The 10,548-nt window shown below is 41.5% G+C and overlaps 1 protein-coding gene across 1 annotated transcript in view; it reads right to left on the bottom strand.

The window, feature by feature from the left end:
* LAMB1 (laminin subunit beta 1) overlaps positions 1-10,548 on the bottom strand; it is a 67,259-nt gene that overhangs the window by 15,572 nt on the left and 41,139 nt on the right. Inside the window, exons 23-25 of the mRNA XM_023537984.1 lie at positions 10,237-10,451; positions 9,472-9,568; positions 274-643 (exon numbers count right to left, since the gene is read on the bottom strand). Coding sequence (XP_023393752.1) covers positions 274-643; positions 9,472-9,568; positions 10,237-10,451 — 682 coding nt within the window. The remainder of the gene's footprint in view (positions 1-273; positions 644-9,471; positions 9,569-10,236; positions 10,452-10,548) is intronic.

Raw genomic sequence — 10,548 nt, 5'->3', positions numbered from 1 at the left:
TAGAACACTATTTGCAAAGAGGACCTGTGAATATAACATGCATACATTCTACGTTGCAGCCTCCACGATTTTGGTCCCCAGTGATGTACCAACATTCACATACCCAAATGCCCAGAGTAAAGACTGCTGGAAAATAAAAGGCCCAGCATCTGTTTTCACTCACAGGGTTAACCACACCTCCTGATGGAAGCACCGTGCCAAGACATCTCTGCTGTTTATTTATTAAGTTGAAATAATATTGTGAATTCTTACTCAGACTCATTAACTACTTACTCTGCTTCCTCAAAGAGATTCTCAATATTCTTTAGTGGCTCCGCAGCTGGGTTCTGGGCCAGGATATCTCTGATCTCATTGACTTTCTTCTCCACTGAGTCCACAGTCTCCCGGTAAGGCCCGATCACACCACTGATCTTCAAGGCCTTGGCTTTTTCCAGGAACTTCTGGGTCCTGTTGGTCAACTCAGCAATGATCATGTCCCAAAGAGCAAAGCACTGGTGGCAGGGAGTGCAGTCAGGGAAGACCCCCGAGTACCCTCGAGTGCACTTGTCACAGCGTGGACCCTCGACACCCTCGATGCAGATACATTGGCCGGTGGACTGGTCACACTGTGGCGTCTCAATACCCCTGGGGTCACAGTCACAGGCTAGAAAAGAAAACAGCAATGCTAGCTGATCTACTAGATCACAAACCTCAATCACTGTTACAGTGGGAAGGTGTCAACCATTGATGACCATTTACCAATGGCTGTCATAGAGACTGTAGCAGCTTCCTCTAAACCATGCATTACCTCAACCTTTGTTGACCACTTCTTAACAATAATAGTAATAGTACACAATAATTATTTTAAAAGTTAACACTTACTGTGCCTGGCATTATAGAAATGGTTTACATGCATCGATCACCTCATTTAACCCTCACAATAACCGTGTGGGATAGGTTACCTGCCCCAAGTCTCACAGCAGGGAAATGGCTGAGCCAGGATTTAAATTTAGCACTTTCGACTCTAGACTGTGCTCTTAAGCTCTATCCTGCTTCTTCTGCCTTCCTCTTACTCGACTTCCCTTTAGATCCTACCAGTACAAACAATTCAGGTGACCTCTGATGCCATGAGGCATCTGGCCTAAGATACAACACTAACAGCAGCTACTGACATACCTTGCCCTTCCCTGTCACAAAACAGAATGATGAATGAATACTTGGCAAAATGCAATAAACTTGATAAAATGAAATCTAAATCAGAAAGAGATCACGGGAATTCTAACTATCTAGTTCAAAGCCTTTCATCTAAGTGTAATCTAACTTGTGAGTATCTGCCATTGTGATAACCACCCCAGACTAAGAGCACAAGTTCATAAAATGTCAGAGTAAAAGAACATGGGGATCCATTCAAGACCCATCTCTCACTGGCCCAGAGGGGTTGACATCTTACATAGAGCCCAATGGTACAGAGTAAAGTTGGCCAATGGACTGTGGCTGAGGTTACTTGTCACATCGCCTGTGTCACTGAACCCTGGCTTAGAGTTCCAAATCTTAGGCAACTAACTCATTTTTATATCAACACTTGACATTTCTGAGTATTTATATAGTGTTTGAATAACAAAAAGCCTGTACACAAATCTTATCTCTGGCCTTAAATCCTTTCTGGGAAAAGGTGGGGATAAAAAAATTACAAAACCAAAAACAACCCCCCTTCCCCGCCGGAATCTTATTTCCCTTAACTAGACTGAGGATTCCAAGGGCAGGGGTACATCTTAAACCATTTTCCCGTTCTCAGCACCGAGCACAGGGTTAACTTGAAAACTGGAGTTCAGCTGTCTTTGCTATCATGCATCTGTCATGCAAATGAGGCCCTAACCTCATTTTTGGTACTGGCATGCAAGGACATTCACATGCCCCTAAAAAGAAAATAATCCTCCTAAAAATGTCAACTGTGACAAAGCACACCAAATTCATACTCTCTCAAATATCTTTATAACATTTTCTTGGGTAAAAAGCTATGATTTGCCTATGAAAGACTTTCTAATGAAATATCTTCCAGAACCAATTTCACTGATAGTCTGAGAGCTGCTCACAACACCTTTACCCTCTAAACCCAGAAAGATATGTTGCGGCCTGTAGCATTTCATTAGTTTTTCTTTTCAACACCTTTGTTAGCCAATTATACTCTAAGTTCTTGAGTAGCAAGTTTAAGTAGTACAGCGTTGTGGTCAGAACACAAGTTGCGACCTCAGGCTGCCTGTCTGTGAACCCTACCTTCCCCACACGCCAGCTATGTGAGGGAATTGAGTCAACAGTTTTACCTCATAAGGATTGTTTTCAGGATGAAATAAATTAATTCTTAAGTACTACAAGGAGCGTCTGGCTCATAGTAAGCATTCAATAATGTTATTCCTATTTCTGTATCCATGCAAGTGTCGGGTGGTCTCCTGCTCAGTGTTCCTTGGTCACATTTCCATTTGATAAAAGGGAAAAAAAGTTGTTGTGGACTTCCTTATCTTTATCTTTTCATATTTACAAATAACCATGATTATTAAAAAAATTGAAGTTTGGAATATTCTACTTCTCAACCTTTAGGATTTAAAATATAACGTGTATGTGGCAACAGAAAAAAAGCTAACTTTGGGAGGTGAACACACAATGAAATATATATATGCCTTACTGTTAAAGTGTACACCTGAAACTTACTGGATTTTACTAACTAATGTCACCATAAAAAGTAAAAAATAAATAAAATAAAATAAAACATATAACTTTCTTTTGGGGCCTTGGGTTTTCAAAACTAAACCTTTTTTCCCCTTAAGCCTATTGTTTCTCTCTAGGCACTTTAGGCATGTTTCATTTTTCCTTTGTTGTTTTGGGGCATTCTCATGGATCAGGAAGCAGCTTAGGTGAGCTGGGGATAACTTTAAGTGTGTTCTCTAGACCATTAGTTCCAGATGTTCCTGGAAATAAGGGTTCCACAATCAAGTAGGTTCAGGAAATTCTACATCTTCCTCTCAAAGATTCAAAAAAAACACCAACATATTAAAGACTCAGAGGTCTGCAGTAAAAACTCTTTCACATTTCTTTACCCAGTCATATCCCAAACTCATCTGTCATGGAATTTTTTCCTCGTGGAATAACTAGTGACACCCCAGAAATATAATGGGAAAGGCCTGGGAAAAACACTGCCTTCATCAGTTTCTGAGATCAAGAGAATGGAAGGCACTTAGATACACTGTGTCTGAATGCTATGTTGTTTGGACTTTAGGAATGGATTTCCGTATCATCTGGTAAAATTCAGTCGTCTTCCAAAAAGCTAAGTTACCTGGGTCATCTAGGTCCTAGCCTCTCAGACGTAGGCATGCAACAGAATCACCTGGAAGGTTCATGAAATACAATTGCTTCTCCACTCCTCCACCCCCAGATTCAGAATCAGTATGTCTGGGGGTGGGAGGCAGGGACCTGAGAATCTGTATAATAGTTGTCAGGTGATGCTGATGGTGAGGGTCACTAGACCCTATTTTGAGGAGTACTGACTGTGTTATTTTCTCAGCCGTTTCAGCATTCTTCTTGTATGTTAATGTGTGTACGTAGGGGTGAGAGAGTGTGTGTGGAGCTGGAGCAGAGTCATGACTTTGGAAGTCCACCAGTGTAGGCTGATGCACAAACCTAAGGACCTATGTAAGATCCTCATCCCTTTTGTAATCAATGATGCTCTCAGTCTGCTCCTGCCCAGAGGGCCCCAGTGGTAGCCTACTTAGGGTCTAAGTGCCCTTGTAGACCTGTGCCTACTTTATCATCTTCTGTAGGCTTGGGACAACTGAGGCAGATGCTGCACATGCTTTTAGTTTGCTTAGCAAATGATTTCTTTTTGTAGATAAAGCAAAGGTACAGTTTAGTTCAGTCCTAGATAGGTTTTCATTGGATTCATGCTTGGGACAAAGAATGTGTGCATAGGTTAACTTTATTTTTAATTTCTCTAATAATTTTTTATTCGTTTCATTGGTAAAGTCATGTCTTGCTCTCATTCTCTCACGGACATATTTGAGGGGGAAGATACTGGCCCCAGACTGTAGGGTTTAAAAGGCAAGTGCGCTCCCATCAAGGTTTTTCTCATTTGTCTTTTACATAACCACATTTTTTCCCATAAGAATATTTAGCTATGAACTAAGTCTTTCATAAGTATCTTGTTAATAAGGCGGCACCAGAAAGTATAAAATTGTGCCCTTCAAAAACCATTTCAACTCAAAGATTTGCAATTAAAGGCATATTTGGCAACTACATAATTTGAGAAAAGTGGTCACATTCTTTTCTCATAGCTCCATCTAATTTCAGACAATATCTATTCTTGTCCCTGCTGATCTCTGGACCCTGTTCATTGTCCCTCTAAGACTAGCATTCTGAAGAGCCAGCAGAGCTTCGGCTCTCTCCAGAAGACAACTGAACTGACCAGCATTCCTTTTTTTTTCAAGTGAAAAGTAAAGAGTCCGATTTCATAGATGGCTGAATTATGGTTTCATCACTGAAAAAGTCTATCCCGGACTTTCTCTGGAAGGATACCAAATGGCTACTCTATCATGCATCAGGTTTTAATTTCAAACTGAAGCTGGGAAACTGCTAAAGCTCCTGTGGACATGTGTTTCCTTTCCTGCCTATTGAGTTTCCAGAATTGCTTCTTTAATGGGAATATCTAGGAAGAAAGCACAAGAAGGCCTACATTTACGACTTTGTAAAAAGACCCCCTAAGGTATTTTTGACTGAAGCAGAAAGGCTGGTTCTCACCTGACAATTGAAAACATTATGGACGCTAAAATTATGAAGGAGACTCTCTAAACATCTCTCACATTCATTGAGATCTATAACATTGTAAACTAACTCTGCAGGCAGTCTGCAATGAGGTCTGATGGATTTTCTCCTCTCTTAGGGAAAGGAACGGGAGTCCAGGTGGACCTGCAGCTCAGCGTTGCTTTAAGAAAAGGTATTATTGGGCAGAGGATCAAATACTTTCTCTTGGAAAGGAGAGTATATGTAGGAAAAATAAACAAATCATGAAGATGAAAAATAGCATTTTAAAAAGGAGACAGTAACCATTTTAATGAGCCATAAGAATTCCACCTTCATCTGTAAATACATTTTTAGTTATGTGGTTAATAGGTTTCCTCTATGCTGTTTTCTCATCATTTAAAACAGGATCTCTGAAAGGTAGGTAAACGAGGACTACTGCCCTATTTCATAGATATTGAGGCTTAGAGGAAAACACCAGCAAGTCAATGGCAGAATGGGAAATAGCCTATGTACCTCTTTATCAGTCGGTATAACGTTTCTGCTTTCTTTATATCCTTCTCTCTCCTTCTTCAGACCTCCTCTGCCCATTGAAGAAAGTCCGTCCTCAATGGCCTGGCATCCAAGGCTTTTCAGAGACTGGTGAGACCAAATCTCTCCATGACTCTCCAGTGAGATGGTTTCCTGAGGGCATCCCCTGCCCCCTTCCTTTAGCCAAGACAATAATTTCCTCTCTCTAAATGTCACAGTCATTGAGTACCCACCAGGCCTGACTTCAGATCCCGCCTCTGCCCTCACTTGTGGTTTGTCTTTGGGCAAGTCACTTAACCTCTCTGAGCCTGAGATTTCTCAACTGTGAAATGGAGATTATACTTACCCTCACAAGTGGTTTGTTGTAAGGATAAAATCTAAATATGCCTATAATATCCCTGACAGTGCTCAGCATGCAGCAGATTCTCAGTAAATGGCCACTAGAGCTAACCTTTTCTGTGAAACTTTGCTGAACAACTCCAGTTCCTAAGGGTCTTGCCTCTTCTGACAGTTGAAAAGGTCAGCATCACTTGGTTTCTGCTTCCCACCATCATGTTACTTTGCATAACCTATTTCCCCAGAGAGCCTATGGGTGCCTCCCGTTCAGGTGGCAGCTCTTCTCTGCTGTGTCCACCAATGGGCAGTACTCAGTGTTGTGTCGGTTATCCACCTTTCCTTTTGAAAGTTAAATCGCCTGGGGACTGAGAAAGTGCTACGTCCTACAATCTGCAAACAGGGTTTATTCTCTTCTGCCATGGACCTTGTCTCAAAGTAACATGGGACTCCAGGGTTTGCTATCATATGAAAAGGTTTACTGATACTTTACTTAGGTATTTCTATTTTACTAAAAGCAAGAGAAATTTAATACTTTTTGATTTCTTAAATGTGATTTTCTATTTTTTTTATATCCTCGACTTCCCCCAGCCCCACATTTTTTTCGCCTCAGTAATATAACTTTGATTTTGAAATGAAAGGTGGAGAATGAATATGATTTTACCTGCAAAAATGAGCTGGCTGTCTGGTCCAGGGGTCAGCAAATGTTTTCTATAAAGGCCCAGATAGTAAATATTTAGGCTTTGCAGGCCATATGGTCTCTGTCACACTACTCAACTCTGGTATTGCAGCATGAAGCCAGCCCCGGAAAATATGTAAGAAGAAATGGGCATGGCTGTGTCCAGTGAAACTCTACTGACCCAGTGAGCTGGATTGGGCACATGAGTGTAGTGTGCCCACCTCTGGTCTAGCCTAGCACTTCTGGGGCCACGTTCTGTGATTAGGATTGTGTAAGACAAGGCTTCCACCTACTAACAAGAGTATTTGTGATTCTCTAAAGAATCAAATTAAATCTGATTTCCTGAGTCACACTGACAATAAATAAAGAATAGGTGGGTGACTGTAAAGGAATCCCAGGCTGAGAAAATACAAGTATTCTAAAAATTTATGTGTAAGCGAAGAAATGGACTTAAGTTCCCTATTAAAACAATTTGAAATGAGAAGCAAACATGATGGCCATTACTTAGAGCCTCCCTCTCATGCTCCACATTTCCAATTTGCCTAAGTTTAAGAGACACTGTCCTTTCCCAAGAGCCAGGGGCTCTTTGCTATCTATGAATCGACAGAAAGAGTTCTAATGTGACCCTCTGACTCCTGAAGGGCACATCGCAGAGCTCTACGCTGAGAATTTCTCTGGCACATTCGGTGGTGGGTGGATGAGATTCTCTCTCCATCCCAGCACAGTGGTGGGCTTGTTCAGACTTGGCATGGCCAAGAGTCCCAACTTGCCTGGACAATAGGAACATTCAACAATTTATAAGTTTGAAGCTCAACTCATTTGTCTTTTACATAACTACATTTTTTTTTCCCATAAGTTTTTCTGTAAGCTTACTGTTAATGAGGTGGTGCTAGAAAGTTTAAATTTGTACCCTGTTCAACTGAAAGATTTGAAATCGAAGACTCTTTGGCAATTAATTACATAATTTGAGAAAAGTGGTCACATTCTCTCCCCATAGTTCCATCTGATTGCAGATGACACCTATTCTTGTCCTGCTGATCGCTGGACACAGTTCCTTCAAGTTCTTGTCCCCCCATTTCCATTTGTGAGTACATTCCAGTACGTCTAGAGCCCTGAGCTCCATCTGCTTCTGCATTTTTGCCTCTACCCTTATTCAATCATACTGGTCTTGCTTCTATTGCCATCCTGCATACAGAAGGCCCTGTGGCTAGCGATGACTCTCCATTGTCAAGTCAATTCTCACTCTCTCTGTAAGTTAAGAGCTTCTTCCACAGGGTGTGAAAAACATTTGGGTCCCAGCATTTTCTTACGTAATAGGCTGACCTTTCTTCTAAATAAAATGAACGAAGAGGTTGTTAAACATTGATACCATGGATTTCACTCTTTGCAAAGTTTCTAAAATGTGATCAGCTTTTGGCCTACACAAGTTGATACTGTTCCTTTAAGCCACAATTTCTCTGGCAGATTTAGAGCTGAAAGTTTAAGAAAAGATAAAAGGGTAAGGAGTAAAGTTCTGATCAGTAAATGAACAATTCTCTGACTCTGACTCTGGGTAACAGGCCTTTCATGCTAACAAAGCTTAGATGGAGCAAAAGGTCAGAAAGCTTGGCAGCCAAAGCAATTTTTTCAATGACACATGCTGATAGCATCAGGCTATAAGCAATGATAGAATCATTATCTGGAGAAAAATCAAGTCCCTGTGGCATTAAGGGCATTTACAAGATTGAGGAATTTAACAGAATAGTGTAAGAACTCTGGAGAAACCATATTTCAAGCAGGGTTTTACGTAAAGAAGACATCTTAGAGCGAGTGGTGCACTGAATATCACAGCCCTTCTAATGGAAGTGAGAAAGTCAGCTCCCATTAAGAACCAACATCTGGACTGAAGAATGATGAATGAAAAAGCACTTGTTTATTGACACACCAAACATCATCTCCTCTTTGGAACAAATCTGAATCTAATCTAAGATGTTAGTTCAAATCCTTCTGGCTAAGCCTCAATTGGAAAAACAAATCATATGCCTTTTGTTCTGGTCTTGTCCACTGTTTAAAATTTTCCTACTCTTAAGGGACAGTCCTTTGAAGGAACACACAGTATCTAGGTTTCTGATCTTTGATAGGAGATACGGAATGAACTGCTAACTTGATCTGTGTTATTTTCTTGCTACAGTTGTATCCAAAAAGGAAAAAGGTCTCTTTTCTAAAAATTTAGAGTCTAACAGGGACCTAGAATTTCAGAAGTGTAACAAAGAAGATATATCAAAGAACAAATATGTAACCACAGAAGATATTTATTCATAGTCATAAACTTAAAACGTAGAGAAGAAAACCCAAATAGGAAAGAATACAAAAATAGAACAGAAACAATCTATTCAAATCTTTTCTGTAAATGCTTTTACTTTAAGATCTGAAAAGTAATCTGGCAAGTAAAAAAAAAAACGTTGCAAAAGCACAAAAATTAAGTAATCCTTGTGATTCATATGATTTTAACAAGTTATTATTCTTATGAAAATGTCAAGTTTTCCCTCCAGTCCTATTTTATCATAAGCTTTAGTGGGAATCTGGGTTTTATTCACATTAACAGACTTGGAGCTCCTGTCATCTATCTGACTTGTTGTGCACGAAGGCACTATGACAACGCCCTTTGTGGGGACATTACACAAAGTACAAATGCTGAGGGTTTTAACTGTCAGCAGAGTACTTGACACACTGGAATAAAATGATCTTACTAGAACAACCACTTAGCTCTGCATGTGCTGACAAGGAAGATGTCCACAAAATACTATTCACAGGGGGGAAAAATCAATTTACATGGTTAACATACATGGTTAACATGAGCCCATTTTGGTTATAAGCATTTAAAAAATCAACTTTGAGTGTGTGCGTGTGGTGCATATGTGTGTTTGGGCGGAAACAAAGGTTACCCTAGGGAATGGAGCTGGAGAAATGAGCGGGTCCACTTTTTACTACCCACACTTCTATAGGGCTAAAATATTAAAGATTTTTTTCCTCCAAACAATGAGCATGAGTTTCTTCTGTAATTAAACACGGTTTTTATAGACAAATTAATTTGCACTGTACTTTAGAGGTTTCCAAAACCTTCTGCAGACATCTGTTCCCTCCACTCCGATCCAATAACAACCCAAGATCTGCCACGGCCTCACCTCGGCACTCCACGCTGGGGTCTCCCCAGAAGAGCTCCTGGCACTCGCTGCAGGTGCGGCCTCCGAACCCAGGCATGCACTGGCACTGTCCTGTGAACTGCGGCCAGAAAACAGACCTCAGTCAAGTGGGCTGCAGGGCAGAAGCCAGCCTGCACTTTCTTTTTCAGCTGCCAGTTGGGTGAAGTGGGACTGAGCTGTTTGCCTAAGAGGTTGCTCAGGGCCCCACGCCAGCATCTCCTAACTGCTTTCCTGTGACAGAGGTTGGAGAGGCCCAGAGCATATTACCCTTTATTTACATGTTTCTTCACAAATCCCTAATAAGCCTAGGCCACCTGGGACTCACCTGCCATGGGGAGCCCTTCATTCTGAATGCATGTCAGGAAAGAGAAGCAGTTTTTACAATGCTGAGTATGGCTGTTTGTTCCTTTCAGGCTGCGTGGCTAAGAAAACAGTCTGATTCAGCAGCCAGGGATTAAAGAGAAACAGCACACTCCTGTCTATTCTCATGTGAGTCTGCAGCTGGAGCTCTATGTTAAAATGCTCTGGGTGTATCAGATGGGGCCTCCATTCATGGTTATGTAGTCCCAGCTGAGGGGGACAAGTGAGGGTTGACATCCAGTCTGTGCTGTGTTTGCCAAGCTGTGTGGCCTGGGGCAAGGCCGCGACCACAAGTTGGGGCAAAGGCACCAAATAGCTGTCACCTGAACCCCATAAAGGCATCTTTCTTTATGCCATGACAGCCTCACACCAGCTATAGCGTCTCACCTCATTACAAGATGGCCCGAAGGAATGAGCAGCATCGCAGTCGCATGGGTCACACCCCGTCCCGCTGGCCAGCTGCCAGGTATTAGGCGCACAGTGGTCACAGTTCTGTCCAACCACATTAGGAAGACACAAGCACTGGCCAGTGGTTTTTTCACACTGGCAGTCAGAGCCGTTACAGTGCTCCTGCATGGTGCCCAGGTAATTGCAGACACACTCTGAAAAATACCACAATCAGATTTACTTACATAGTCACATTCATAGAATGTATAGGCCATGCGAAAGTTAGCTATACGCCAATGGCTAAGATTTTCC

Source organism: Pteropus vampyrus, unplaced genomic scaffold, assembly GCF_000151845.1.
Source record: "Pteropus vampyrus isolate Shadow unplaced genomic scaffold, Pvam_2.0 Scaffold208, whole genome shotgun sequence".
In the NCBI taxonomy this organism is placed as follows: Eukaryota; Metazoa; Chordata; class Mammalia; order Chiroptera; family Pteropodidae; genus Pteropus; species Pteropus vampyrus.
Note: the sequence above shows the minus strand (reverse complement) of the source record. Positions and strands in the feature narration are given on the sequence as shown.